The 15,447-nt window shown below is 40.3% G+C and overlaps 1 protein-coding gene across 3 annotated transcripts in view; it reads left to right on the forward strand.

Annotated features, from left to right (window-relative positions):
• Nucleotides 1-15,447, forward strand: part of STARD9 (StAR related lipid transfer domain containing 9) — a 252,204-nt gene that overhangs the window by 172,916 nt on the left and 63,841 nt on the right. For all 3 annotated transcript variants that reach the window (XM_089686880.1, XM_089686878.1, XM_089686879.1), the window contains exons 23-26: nucleotides 3,757-12,135; nucleotides 14,119-14,316; nucleotides 14,572-14,746; nucleotides 14,895-15,044. In XM_089686880.1, the coding sequence (XP_089543006.1) occupies nucleotides 3,757-12,135; nucleotides 14,119-14,316; nucleotides 14,572-14,746; nucleotides 14,895-15,044 (8,902 nt within the window). The remainder of the gene's footprint in view (nucleotides 1-3,756; nucleotides 12,136-14,118; nucleotides 14,317-14,571; nucleotides 14,747-14,894; nucleotides 15,045-15,447) is intronic.

A 15,447-nucleotide genomic window follows, 5' to 3' on the forward strand; every position in this document is an offset into this window, starting at 1 on the left:
ATGCTTATCTCCATATTCTTAGTTTGCCATTACATGATTGCTTCCTGTGTTTTGCTATGGGAGACCAGCACTTCCAGATTGTGCCACTGCCATTCAGGCTCTCTTCTGCACTCCGACTGTTCACAAAAGCACTTGCCTCACTTCTGGCTCTTTTACGATCCCAGGGAGTTCCCTGGATGACCTTCTGTTGAAGGACTCTTCAACTAACACCTTGTTGGGCAATGTGCAATGGAACATCCAGTTCCTTCAAACCTTTGGCTGGATAATCCGCTTTGCAAATTATCCCCTCCAGTCCTCACACCTTCTGGTACATGGGTCTGAGGTACCAGGTCACAACGACAACCCTCTATTTATTTCAGCATGAGGGTTCCTTGTCTCATGGTAGCCTCGTTCAGGGCAATTCCCTTTGCCTAATTTCCCTCCAGACCCCTTCAAGTGAAAATCCTAAAGATATTGAAAAAGCAGACTCAAACCTTGGATCGCCCAGTCCTTCTGTCACATCAAGTGCAGCTCTCCCTGACATTGTGGATCACCAAACCTGACTTGGAACTGGGAAAATTTGTTCCTTCGCAAGATTTGGAATGTGGTAACCACAGATGCAAGTTTTACAGACTGGGGCGAGGTTTACAACTCACTGACTGCTCAGGGGATGTGGTACCCACAGGAGTATGAAACTTACCCATCAACATTCTGGAGCTGAGAAGCATCAAGCTGTATCTAAACATTGGACCCTCTCTTCTACAAGGCCACCCAGTCAGGGTACAATCAGACAATTTCACAGCAGTGATCTACATAACGCATCAAGGGGGCATCTGAAACATAGCATCCCTGAAAAAAAACGAGTCTAATACTTTCATGGACAGAAATGTACATTCCAGCTTTCTCGGCTGTTCACTTTTCAGGAGTAGATCATTGGCAGGCAGATTTTCAAAATATCTGACAAAGGTGGGAAAAATCATATGTGGACATCCTGGAATTCATTTACAGCAACAAGCTAAACAAATTTGTGACCAAGACCAGGGATCCTCTAGCCTTCCCAGTAGATGCTCTGGTGATTTCTTGGATCCAGTTCAAGCTGGTGTATGCCTTCCCTCCGATGAAGATCCTCTCTATATTACAGCACAAGATAGATGAGGAAAGAGTTAATTCTCCCCACACCAAATTAGCCCAGAAAAACATGGTATACAGACATACTCAGACTTCTAGTGGACAAGCCTTGACCTCATTCACAGAGACCAGACTTACTGGCTCAAGGCCCCCTATTACATCCTGCTACCCAGTCACAGGCTGTAACAAAATGGTCTTTAAAACCCAAGTCCTAACGGATAGGGTTAGATCTGATTCAATTTTACCCACCTTACTTAAAACAAAGAAATCCAACTCTTGTAGGATTTACCATCAGACATGGAAGGCTTACTTTGTCTGGTGCAAGAACAGAAAGCTTAACCCTATGGAATGCTCTCTCACTCTTATTTTGGCTTTTTTTTATACTGGTCTTGAGCAGTGTCTGGCCCTTGGTGCCCTCAAGGGGCAGGTCTTATCCATCCTTTTCCAGAAAAACCTTACCTTATAATCTTCTATACCCTTACCTTCGTATCCTTTATCATAACTTTCCTACAGGAAATTGCTCATATCATTCCCCCAATTTGACTTCCTGTGTCACCTTGGGGTCTTAACCTAATGCTCTCTGCTCTTCAGAGACCCCCCCCCCCCCCTTGAACTGATCAGAAATATTTGCCTTTTCGGTTGCCATCAAGTCTGTTTTGGTAGCTCTATCTTGTAAAGAGCCTTTTCTTGTTTTGTACAATGATTTGAGACCAAAACCCTCCTTTTTCTCTAAGGTGGTCTATTCTTTTCATCTCAGTAAAGACATCATCATCCCTTTCCTCTGTTCTGCCCCCAAAACATGACAAGAAAATTACATTTTCTAGATGTGGTTAGGGCAGTCTTCTGGCAGCTACAGCCTCCTTTGCAAGACACTGACTTTTTCTTCATTCATTCTGCCTGAAGGTCTTCATAGAGGACACCCTGCTTCTCCCTCCATCATTGCCATGTGGATCAGACAACTAATTTCCAGAGCCTATGCCCTAAAGAAAACCGGTTCCTCCCTTTTCTATCAGAGCCCATTCTACCAGGGCTGTCGGAAGCTTTTCAGCATCAGGCATCTGTATCCCATATTTGCAAAGCTAAGACCAGGTCCTTTGTTTACATGTTTTCAAAGTACTACAAGGTGAATATTTAAAGCTGATGTGAGCTTCTGCTGCAAGGTGTTTCTAGTTATTTCAGTATTTTGTTTGGGTTCCTTAAACCATTGTGATTTTGTGGGCCGGTTGGCAATTATATGTTGCTATGTTGTTGATCTACAGTTATATTGCTTGGGTAAATCTAGAAATGTAAACTTTCCAGAAATTTTGAAGCTTTTACAAATTGAAAAGAGGTTTTGTCAAGGAATTTCTGCTTGGCAAACAGTATGATGGTCGTCAAAAAGCTTTCTGCCAATATGCATTTTCAGTTATTGACAATGCTGATTCAGAAGCAAATATTGCTCTTGCAAGAGCTTGCTCAGTTTTCTCCTGATTTTCAGGTGTAGTTTTTCTATAAATTAAGGTATTGTGTAATTTTATGAAGTGGTTTTTTTCCCCTTTCCTTCTAGGATTTCCCATCTCTACGTAAGTCCCATAGTATATACCAGTCCTGTGCCCTGTGCTGTATGAATATGAAAACAGGAACTTTAGCTTATCTGTAAATTCTTTATCTTGGAGTACTGTACAGGACATGGGTATCAAGGTCCTACCTTTCCTCAGGGCTTGTGCTGCTCCATGTGCTGGCATCCATCTTAGGTCTGCAAAGCATTGTGGGATCCTTTATGCTTTCAGCCCTCTGCGGCTCCTCCCAGGAGGTGGCGGCTTATCACATTTAAGTCTGCTGTTTGCAGCTGTCCATTGCATTCGTGTCCTGTCTGTTGCACAGCAGCAAGCTCCTGTTTGGTTAACTCTTTGCTCTCCTGGATACCGACTTGGCTTTGGCTAAGACTCCTCCTGGCTTCTGACCTCGGCTCTGGCAACCATTCTTCCTGGCTTCTGACCTCGGCTCTGGCGACCATTCTTCCTGGCTTCTGACCTCGGCTCTGGCGACCATTCTTCCTGGCTTCTGACCTCGGCTCTGGCGACCATTCCTCCTGGCTTCTGATCCCGGCTCTGGCGACCATTCTTCCTGGCTTCTGTCCCCGGCTTTGGCTACGATTCCCGCTGGTTCTCGACTTGATTATCCTGAAAGACGACCTTGGCAGGAGAACGTCTGTCCTACCAAATCATCCGCTGTTGCTGTCGGACTTGCATAGACTTTTGCCTTGTTTCTGTGTAAATAAACCTACCTTTAATCGCACCTCCTTGTGTGTCTGGCTCCTCGCTCCCTGACAATGGGCCCTTCTCTCTGTGCCTTTATCACTCCTTATTGTTTGTTAAAACTGGGGCCTCATGGAGTGGGTAGGGTTATATTGGTATGCTTTAGGGGTGACCCTAGCAAAGGTTTTTGCAAGTGTGCACTCAAGGTAGCAGCATATAACCCATAGTCTATGAATAGAATCTTGTGTCCTGTACTGTACTCCAAGATAAGAAATTTACAGGTTAGTCAAAATTCCTATTTTATGCCTATTCTGTTGAGATCTGTCTACTACCTTTTTATATGTGTCTGGAATATTTTTTATTGTTTTTATAGCTCCTAACCAAGTGAAACTAATTTTATTCTTTCCTTTAGTGCTCTCATAAAAAAAAAATGTAAAAGTGAGCTGGTACAAAAATTCAAAACCTGTGAAAAGAAAAAGCCCCTACGAGCTGTGTCGATAGATTGTCTTGTTAAAACCTCACCCAATGGTGGCAGCGGTGATGAAGTGGACAGTGAACCATCCATTGTAGAATCTGCAAGTCAACAAGCAGAAAAGAGAACCATTAACTTGCTTATCAGTTACAGCAACTCTGGTGCTACACTTTTTCCAAGTGATCCACAAATGAGTAAAAAACGTCAAAAAATGGATAAAGCTGGTGGTAGATCAAAAGGACTATCAAGCTGTTCTACTGAGCCACCAAAGAAAAGAAATATACGAGCTCCTGTAAATACTGGAACCAAGGACACAAAATTAAAAGCAACTAAAAGTCAGTCACAACCTATTGCAGTTATATCTAGAAAAAACACAGTGTTGGAGAAAAACAAACTGGCAGCAAAAAGTGAGGGTATAAAATCGCCACCAGAAAAATATGCCAGAAATATTCAGAGTTCAACTGGCCCAGGAAAGATTCCACCAGCGAAAACAGTAAGAAGAAACATGGCAATGTCAACACCAACTAATAAAACAAAACCAATTAATGGGACTAATAAGATATCATCTTCTGTTGACAACATTTCCAAGGTCAAACATCATCATGAAGATCCCCATGTAACTGAGAGGAGGTGGATGAGCACGGAGAGACTCAATAGGGGACTTTTGAAATCTAATATACAAAGACTTGAACGTTGGAAAGAAGATGATAACAGTGACTTTTCTGATAGTGAAAGCTACTATTCTGTAGATTCTCTGTCTTCTGCATATGCCAGTGCCTTAAATGAACAAATGAAACAGGAAGATAAAGAGAGGCAGAAATATAACCAGAGGGATTCAGACAGTGAGGACAGCCAGATGTCACAGGACTCATTGGTGGAAAGAGAAAACAAAAAGGATAGGCATAATAAACGAAGATATAACAGATACAAGACAATTGGGACTCATTCTGACACTTCTAAAAGTTTAACAGAAGATCACAACTCATTTCCTTTAGTTACAACTGGGTCAGTTACTACTGGATTCTCAAAAAGTTTTTCTCTAGACAGTTTGGCTGATGCAGATGAAGTGCCAGATGTGGATTCGTCTGAAGAATTACCAGCAGAGATCTTCTGGAAGCTCCAGAGTCCTAGGTGTTTAAATATGAATGACAATGATCAGAATAATATAGACATCACAACTCCTGGAGAAAATACAGCTCTAGAAAGAAGTCCCTCATTTTACCTTAAGATAAATGACGAAGCTACCATGGGATACAGAGATACCTCAACAATACCTTTGAATGTTCCTGATGCAAAATCCCATCAAATTCACCTTAGTCCACCTGTTTTTAATAGTGACTACACTTTGCATGGATTACCAAATGACAAATGTACTGTAGAACCTGCTGTGGATGCTCTTCATGAAGACTTTTCCTGTCTTGACAATAAGGCTGCTAAAACAGATTCAGACTTCACACACAATGAAGGGACAGAAGTATCTACTAAAAATATTGTTATTGAAAGCAAACCTAAGGCATCCCCTGACATACCAGAAGAATTGAACACACAGCACTGTCAAGTTCTAGATGTTGAGGGAAATCAACCAAGCACTAGTCATATCAAAGTAAAATGTCTTGAAAACCAGAAGCCTATTAATGAATGTATTAATATTGACAATGATTGTGCCATTAGACATTTAGGTGACTTCAATACCTCAGAAGATTTTTCTGATTTTCCAGACTTATCAAACAATTTCATGGAGAGTGAGAAAAATACTCAGAAATCCTTGCTAGACAAAAAGAATGTAGCTCTGGAGCCCATTGCTTTTACCAAAACTGTTGCAAATAAAATACTACAACCATTTTTGGAACCGACAACAACAGATCAAGTCAGCAATAACGATGTCACAGTTTCTTTGAAAACTGATACTAAGAAAGGTCTCGGAATTTCTGTAGAAACAGACAGCCATGAATCTATAGAACCAAAGGAAGTAAATATTAAAGCGAGTATTGAAAAAGGGAATAATGCAGAAGAAAAACTGACAGAGTGTAATAAAAATCTTTCTATATCAACGAATACTTTAAATTTAAATACAGCTGGAAGCACAGTAGCCTTAAAAAGTGCAAACCAGGATATGAAGCAAAATTTCCACTCAAAACACATCTCTAACGATTTGGCATCTGATATTTCTGATGAAGAATGTAAACCTAGAGAGATGTTTGTTTTACATTTAACCCAGGAGAATGGTGAAAGTCCTGACCATACTGATGCCACTATGAAAACCTTTGATCAAAATGTAACACAAGTAGGGTTATCATATTTGCAAACTGACTATATGAATAAACAAACTACAGTTCTTAGTGATAACTGTCCAGAATATAAAAGATTTGGAATTTTACATTCTAATAGTTTAGAGAGTGAAAAAATCCCAAAAAAGGTGACAGGCACTACAATTGTGCTGCAAGCAGAGGACAGACAAATTCATAGTGGCCTTGAGACCACCGATTTGGAATCACAAGTGACAACATACAGTGCAGTTGTAGATCTAAATGAGAACAGAGAGTGCAAGCTGGATACAGAACAACATTTACCTGATAAATATAATATCTATAAAAATAAAGTAGCTGACCCCCTTCAAATAATAATTAATGATGGGCTGTGCAAAACTAAAGCTGTTGACAATGCTGATATTAGCACATCAGTTCTAATGGCCAACCAACCACTGTCAGTTGTGAAAAATATAAATCACACAATGTCTGTTGATCAGAGTGAAACAATAAATTTAGCGCCGCATATTGAAAACCTTGGTATTGGTGATTCTCCTGCTTCTAGAACTGAATATGGGTGTGGCAACAGCCACAAGGACACAAAAAGTAATTTGGTTCTTAGTGGCTTACCCTCTTTTCTTTCCTGCACATCACCAGAGGCTGATATGGAAGTCACCAGAAATTCTCCAGTAATAAACCTCAATGACCTTCCTTCTACTGAGCACTTACTACCAAGGTTGAGTACATTACCTGGTGGAAATATTTCTGAGTACAACAGCCCTAAACATAAGGAAAGCAGAGTAAATGGTTGCTTTAGTAAACATCCTAGTGATCTCCTGTTGAAACATTCAGAAACTGCACTTTCCGACAAGACTTGTGTAATTCAACATAATATTCTTGACATAAATAGTAATGAACAGGGAGAATCTTTGGGTTCTTGTGAAGATAATACAGGGCCGTTATCCAGTCTCAATAATACACAATATGTTTTAACTTACAGTTCATGTGATGAGGCCCTCATTCAAACAAAATCCTGGAAAGAGACAGGGATATTACCAGAAGAGGGAATGCAGAATTTACAATCTTTGTCTGAAGACACCCAGCAGGTGTATGTGTTGAATGCAAAACCCCTGAGACCACATTTTACTAGTGATATCCTTAATTGTAAAGATGATATAGACTATTGTAAATCAAATTTTGAACACCAAAAAGATATATGTCCTCCAGGACAAGCCATCCACACAGATACGAAAAGTTCACAATTGTTTAATAGCAATAAAAATGACCAAGCCTCAGGGATCATTTCAACCCACACAGATCCATTGTTTTGTAATAAAAGTGATAGTGAAGATGCTGAAAATTTTTGCAATGAAATTGCCGATCAGAAGCTGCAGGCCTTAACAGAACTAAGAATAGGAAAGGTGACATCTGAAAGTAAATGTTCACAGAAAGAGAAAACCCATGGAAATTCTGAGAATACCAATGATGATAGAGATGATGGCAAATATGGTGCTTCAAAGAGAAAACCTGAAGATTCATATTTAATTAATAAACAGACTAAGTTAAAGCATGACATAGATGAAAATGATAATACAGATTATGGCAAAGGTGCTTTAAATGTTAAACCTGATAATCCTGTATCAACCACTGAGGATTCTACAACTTTAGGAAGATGTCTTCAGAAACCTATCGTAGACACTGTTACTGGAAATAATGAGCAATCCAATTCTAATGACTCTTTGTGTGATGTTATAAATAATATGCAAGAGAACCATTACTGTGTTGTGCCACCCTTAACACAAAACTTTGGAAGTGCATATCAGATTCTTCCTTATTATGAAGCTATAATGCAAAGTGAACATGTTTTTGAATCCCAATGTAGGAGGGCTAAAGCTGTAAACACTCATTATAAAAATACAGAAAGTTTACCAAACACTTCTGAGCTAGAACAATCGCACTTTGGCTCACAATGTTCACTTGGCTTGAAAAGAATGGTAGAAGATGTCAAGGGTGAAAATCAGGCATTGAGGTCTTTCAGGATGTTGAAGTGTAAAGAAGGAAGTAATTTTTTTAAACCAAAAAATGAGGAATCAGAACTTGGTATCCCACATGGAACAGGAACATATGTCACAAAGAATGAAAGCACACAGGAAGGTTCTACAATATCGGCACCCAAGCTACCGCATGGTTTTCACTCTGATGTTCATTCCTTGGCTGAAACAGATGGCATAATTTCTTTTGGTAGGGCTTCTGGGAGACAGGGAAATCTTCAAGAAAGATTTGAGGAGAAGAGCAATCAAATACACCATAATGTAGGAAGGGAAAGTTGCCAAACCAAAGAGCAAAACTTCAGCGTCAAAGTGCAAGAGGAAAACTTGCCTGCACAACAAACACTAAACAAACTTCCAAGTAAGAATACGATTATGCAAAAAAATGAAAGGTCTTCAGCAAAGGAAGAATTAGAAGACAAAACTAAGGTTATCTCGTCACAAAACCCTGAAAATACTACTTGCAAATCTGAATCTGCTTACCCTTGTTTAACTTATTCTACAAATGTCTGCACTTTGCCAGCTGCTGCACCATTTGATAACTCTTCTAAGTGTATTTCAAAATCAAATGAACTGTTAAAATGTATCCAGAAAGATTCAAATAAATGTCAGTATCAATTTTCTCAAAGCCAAGAAACACACCAAATTAGTGAAATATCTCCAAGTTGTCAGCCATCCAGTTTTGGACCATGTCAAGACATTGAACCAATGGAGAAAGGAAGTGTAGACCCTGGCTTAGGTCATATGTGTGAAGTGTCTATTTCCACCACTAAGAAATGGCAACATAATCCTAACTCAAAATTAGGTTTGATAATGGATAAAAACACACCTCAACCTATAGAAGTGCTGGACCCCCATGGAGTAAACGTCATATCAACTTGTGCATTAGAACTAACTGATCCAGCTTTAACAATGGAATACAGAATTAGAAAAAATGAAGGAATTGGAAACAATGTTTGTGTGACTGAAGCAGACAGTGGAGAATGTCCTTCAGAGATAAATGGATCTGCTGAGATTTCCTCAGGAGAAGATGACACCGAAACATCCAGTTCTTTAGCCTCAAGTGGCCTCACAAGTTTGAAAATCAGATCACCGGAGAGTCTTTCATTATTAAATGAAGGCAAATCAGAAATGTATGGTGCTAATCACACATGTGTCCCTGGTGACATTTCTCACGCTGTAATTTCCAAAATAGACATGTCAACTTGTACCATGTCTAACAAAGCTTACTGTTCTTGTTCTACCCATACACTGTGTGTATGTTTATCACCTACCATGGCTCTTGCTAAATCAGAGTTGACTGAATCTTCAAAGTTCTCTTCTGATGAATCAGCCTCCAGCCTAAGATATGAATCTTCTCCACAAAGATTAGGTTCTGGCATCCAGACTGTGTGTAATGAAGAAATCCATTCAAATATGGAATCAAAGGATTGGACACCACATAATGTAGCACACTGTAAAATAAATTGTATTACTGATCACTGTCAGTCTCCAAACTGTTTTGTAAATGCCCAGGAAAGCATTGCTGGGCATACACATTTTGGGGATGAAGGTACTGATAATAAAGACTGCGTTCCCAGTAAAGTACCATCTACACTCCCCAGCAGTTTATTTCATGACTCATCACAACAAACACAGACATCAGTAGGAGAAATGGGTGAGAATACAGAAGGTCTTCACTTTTCCTCAAGTGACATTAACCCCTTTGTGCACTCTTGGCAGCAGGAAGTTAGTCCTAGGGCTGGGTGGAGGAACTTCTCATTTAACAGTGCCCGTGATGTATCTTGCAGTAAGTTTCAAGCCGCAGCTGATAAATTAATAAGGTGCTCTAGTGTTGATGAAGGGCTCAATTCTCATAGTTCTCCTTTTAATTCACATCTTAGTTCCTATGCAAATGCTAAACCAGCATCCAGCACAATCAGCAGTTTTGGAGGAAATGATTCCAGACCTGATTTAAATTCACTTGATGGTTTTCAAGATCACCTACTGGATGAAACTGTTGCTGTACACACAAGAAATGATACAGAATTTGTTGGGGCAACTGGGTCACAAGTAAGATTTGAAGACTGTTCCCAGCTAGATGAAATAATGATTCTTTATACTTCAGAGTCAGAGACTTGTAATGAAAATGACCAAAGAATATCTTATGAACACAGAACACACACTAAGCCTAGATATCGTAGGACCACCAAGCACCAAAGAAGTAGCACAGATGTGTTATCCTCACGAAAAATGAAGAACCAGAAACCAGTTTCTTGGTCCAATGTGCAGAGCATGTCCATTCATTTATCACAGCTGTTACAAGAAACCTCAGAGCTACTGGGAAATTTGTCTCAACATCACTCTGAAAATTTCCCACTTGATGCTATTAAGTTACAAAAAGATAGTGCAGAGTCACTTGTGAAAAAATCAGTCAAAGACTCTTTTACTCAAACTTATGAAGACAAAGGTATTCAGACAGATAAGACAAAAACAGATATCGCACAGAACTATAGCAAAGAAAATAACAGTTTTCTAAGCCCCTCAGAAATAAGTGTTATTGTAAAGGTAGTTGGAGCTGATTCATCAACTTATATACCAGACAACACTCATTTAACAGGGGCACAGAGTAGTGGTCAAATAACAAATGTTAGGACACAAAGCCTTCCAAACTTACATCGATATGTGCCTGCTAAACCAGCAGATCATGGGATGTCTAAATCACCACATGTACGAGCATCTGTCCCGTTCCTGTCTGCTAGCACTTTTCCACTTTCTTCACCTACAAGTTCTCTTGTGTCATCCATTTTGAATAAAAACTCCGAAGATACTTCTGCTGTAGCAAATAGTCCTTCATCCGAATTTCAAACTCTGAGATGCCACACTGCAATTCAAGGAAACACTCTGATGGTTGATAGAGCTTCATCACCAATTCTAACACTAAGAGCAAGCAAGAAGCCTTTTAATAAACTTGAACTTGAAAATCATTCTAGTGAACAAAACTTTGAGAAAGTATCTTGGCATAGGAAAAGGAGAGAACAAGAAAATTGTAAGCTAGAAGTCACCGGTTCTCAAACAGAAACCGACAGCGAAAGCATTTTTTCATTTGGTCAGGGAAATAAAGAAAATAAATTTGAAGTTGTACATTGTAGCTCTCTCAGAGAATCACCTAAAAGAAGAATAGCAACACATAAAGTTCAGAGATACAAGAGTGAAAACTGCATTCTGCAAAACAAACACTCTCCCATTACCAACCAATTTAGTAGTAACTCTGAGATTTCAGGGTATGGAGACAAGGAAGATCAAAAAGACAATTTTAGATCCACTCAACCCAAAAAAGTAACTGAAGCCATTTTTACTGCTTTGCCACCTTGGGAACGCCCACAATCACTTGAAAATCTCTGTCAGATAGCACATCCTGTGTTGGACAGGCACGCGCAGTCTCTAAAAAGAACTACACAGACAGTATATGGTACTGGTGAGAATGATTTTGCTAGTAGTACCATAACATCACGTAATTCATATGTAAAAAATGAAAACTACCAATATTCACCTTCCCAAGTAAGTGGGTTTGACTTGCAACTGCAGGATGATGGCTCCTCTGTAGTGGAGAGTGAATGCAATACTGACATTCTTCTAGGTCAAGAGCCCACATTGGCAAACAGTCACAGATTACATCATTACAGTTTGCAGGATCTGCCTCTTCATAATAAGTTCAGCAATTGGTCTGGAGTTCAAGGTAGCTCACAGAGAAATGAACAGTTGACAATGAGTTACCCCAATTTGAATATGAAACAGAGCCCAACCTATATGTCTCAGGAAGCGATGGAAAGCCGATCTCGTGAGATTGAGAAACTGCAGCGGGAACGTGCAGAGGTCATGTCTGCAGTACACTTGGAAATGAATCCACAGCCCCTTACTGTACAGCTAGCAGAAGCCAAGCTCAGCTATGGAATTGGAGAAACTGATGCACTACTGAGAGTGATACAGACAGGAAAGATGGAAAGTCAAGATCAGGTTTCAATAAAGAAACAGTTATATGCAAGGTAAGAAGCAGTTTCATGCATCACTTTCACAAAAGTCAAATCTTAAAGCCCCCCCAAAAAAAATGCACAAAGGACATTACTTACCTTCAGTGCTGCTGCATTGTCCATTCTCCAAAATCTTCAATGCCTCCCACCCCTACCGGTACCGGGTAGGATTTAATAGAAGCAAGGGGTTGTGATGAGCACTCATCAAGAGTGCCTGAATATGCACACCCTTTCCACCCAACTCCTGCATTCATAGAAGCCATTACTACAGCTTCCATGAATGGTACAGGATCTATAAATGGGGTTGGGCTTAAGATTGGTAGTTCTGTCCCCTCCATTTATAGGTTCATTCATGCTTGTCACAGCTCCTTAGTTCTATTAACTCCCGCCACACTGAAAGATTACAGCGATGGGTTGGGGGGCATTGGAGGAGGAAGATATCAGCAACAGGAGGCTTTAGCTGTACAAGCACATCTCACCGAAGGGAAGTAATATGTTTTGTGCTGTTTTTTTGTTTTAGGTAAACTTACTTTAACCACCTCAATACCGGACACTTTGAAAAATCGAATTAAATAATTTTTCCTCTTTACTGTTGTGCACTGATGAGGCTGCACTGATGAGGAAGCACTGATGAGGCTGCTCTGATGATCAGGGCGCTGTGTAGCACTTTAAAATACTGTACTCACTGTGCCCCTCTCAGATCTGGCTCTTCCTCCCTCACACGCGGTCTCTGTATGATGAAAGGAAAGCCGATAGCTGGCAAATCAATTGAGTCTGTGTACACTGTGACAGTTGTGATTGGACACAACTGATCACATGGTAAAGGGCCGCTGTGCTTGGCCCTTTACCCCGATCTGTGATTCCCAGTGTCCAGGGCACACTGTGGTCACAGAGCTCTCCTACTGCATGCACATGGGAGGACTTCCAGGGATGTCCTCCCAGAACTGGAGAGCCGCATTGTAGCCGTATATCGTCTATAGTGTGGTGGAGAAGTGGTTAACAAAGCCCCCTTTTATTAAAAAAATAATAATAATTACAGTCAAAGTAAAGCCAAATTAATAAACTACAAAATAACTGTTAAAATTGATCTTTAAGGGGTTGAGCAGTCTCATACATAAGAAGCTGAATGAATATACATATATATATATATATATATAAGCACACATCTTTACAGGAATTCAGGAATATTACAATATGCACAGTTGTGTTAAGCCTTTTTTACTTTATTGCCACGTTTGCTGTTATGTTTGTCATGTGTCCAAGGGAAATAGATGGCATGTCATTCCACCTGAAAATGCTAGTTGCTGGGGTACCTTTCTGATTCTGACTCCAGTACTTTCTAGGTCACCGACGCCAAACAAATGTTGGCAGCAAGTAAGGTAACAACTTTTGATCTCTATATGGGTTCTGGATTAAAGCTATATAGCATGACAGACAAATATCATTTTCAGGAGGTCAGCAGTAAAAGCTTGTCATTCATTACTCCCTTTTATTTATATAGAAAGTATTAAAGCAGTAGTAAACTTTTAATGAAAAAAAAAAAAATTCTCCCTGCAAGGTAATGTCATTATGAAAGACTTACCTTAGTTACGAAGCCCTCTAGCGGAGCGCTGTCACCACTGACAGGGCTTCCATCTTCACCTGGTCTTCGTTCCGGGTTCAGGGGCTCTAGCCACTTGATTGGCAAAGCCGCGATGACATCACTTTTGCACATGCAGGCAGGCGTCTCGGCCGCAGCACAGAGCTCTGAAGGAACGGCCTTTCCTCCAGGGCGCATGCATTGGAGATGTCATCAGCTGCAGGGACACTGATTATCTCCTAAACGGTGCATGTTTAGGAGATATTCCTCGTACCTACAGGTAATTTTTATTATAAGCTCACCTGTAGGTACAAGTTTACTCCCACTTTACCAGCTAGGAATATGCAGGTACAGGATGTACATTATTAGCAGATGAAACATTCATTTCCTAATACCTCTTTCCATCACTGTCCCTCAAGGCACATGAAAGTGATAGAAAATTTACGCAAGGAAAGAGAAGAGAGATTGCAGAGTTTTAGGAGGAGCCGCAGCCTCAGCCCTCAGAAACAGCTGAGTGCCTCACAAACATCGCTGTCATCATTAAGAGACTCTGATTCGCCCAGCCGGCGCAGAGAATACCTGCAGCAGCTGAGAAGAGACGTTGTGGATAGCACCAGGTATGGCATTGATTAGCTCTCACCAAAAGAAGCCTGACCTGTTTAAAAGTCACATCATTAGTGTATATTGTACAAAAGTTTGAAACATTTGATAAGCTTTAGTCATGATGGAAATGATTGTATTGATGCAGTCATTGTGCTGATACATGAACAAAGGTTATCGTTACTTTTACAAAATCCTTAGCCCTGGCATCAACAGACAAACATGCACATCACAGCGGCAACAGAATTAGTAATGTCTTAACTGTATCTTAGAATTCAGGAACCAAAGAGAAGGGCAGCTCAGTGTCCCTCAGAGATTGAAGCGATGCTGAAGGATTACCAGAAGGCTCGGGAAGAGGCCAGGACTGAGATTGCTAGAGCAAGAGACAAGTTACGTGAGAGGGCAGAGCTAGAGAAGAGACGTCTGCTGCAGAGCTCTTTGCAGAAGGTGAGAATCGAAGAACCAACCCATATGTCTGTCTATTAAACACAGCATTTGTTTCTTCCCGGAGATCAGCTTGGAACATGATATAGGATATCATTACAGAAACATATCAGTAAACAATGGAAATAAAATGATATGTATTACTTTTTAGGAGGATACCAAAATGAAGACACTTGTAAGCACCAGCACTTTATTTACCAATTCTAGTCTCAGTCTGTCCTCAGGACCAACATCAGGGTACAACAGTGGCATGACAACCACCCCTGACATGGGCAATAAGAGCACTTCCAAAGAGGCAAAGGTGAGTGTAACGTGCATTACATTTCTGAACCTCTTCTGTATGGCTTGGCCCTATGCAGAGATGCATCGTGAGTTATAGGTCAGATGTCTAGCTTTGGGGGCAACAGTGATTATATGACACTTGTACTCATATATAAACTTCTGTGAGCTGCTACATTACCTTCAGGAATATAATGTAGTATTTTACTTTATGCCCAGCTGGTACTGCCTCAGTATCACATTTTATTGCCTAATTATTATTGTTTTGTGTTTTTTAATTTAAAGAGAAATCTTACCTTGAGGCAGGGTGAGGATGTTACCTAAGCTGGCATCCCCTAAGTGTAGCAAGTTACCTTGACTTTTGGCTGCCTAGATCTTTCCTGTAACTGTAGACACTAAAGGAGCAGTGCAGTGCGTGTGTGTGT

Source organism: Staurois parvus, unplaced genomic scaffold, assembly GCF_062004578.1.
Source record: "Staurois parvus isolate SC_StPar_1 unplaced genomic scaffold, SC_StPar_1.0 ptg000414l, whole genome shotgun sequence".
Taxonomy (NCBI): Eukaryota; Metazoa; Chordata; class Amphibia; order Anura; family Ranidae; genus Staurois; species Staurois parvus.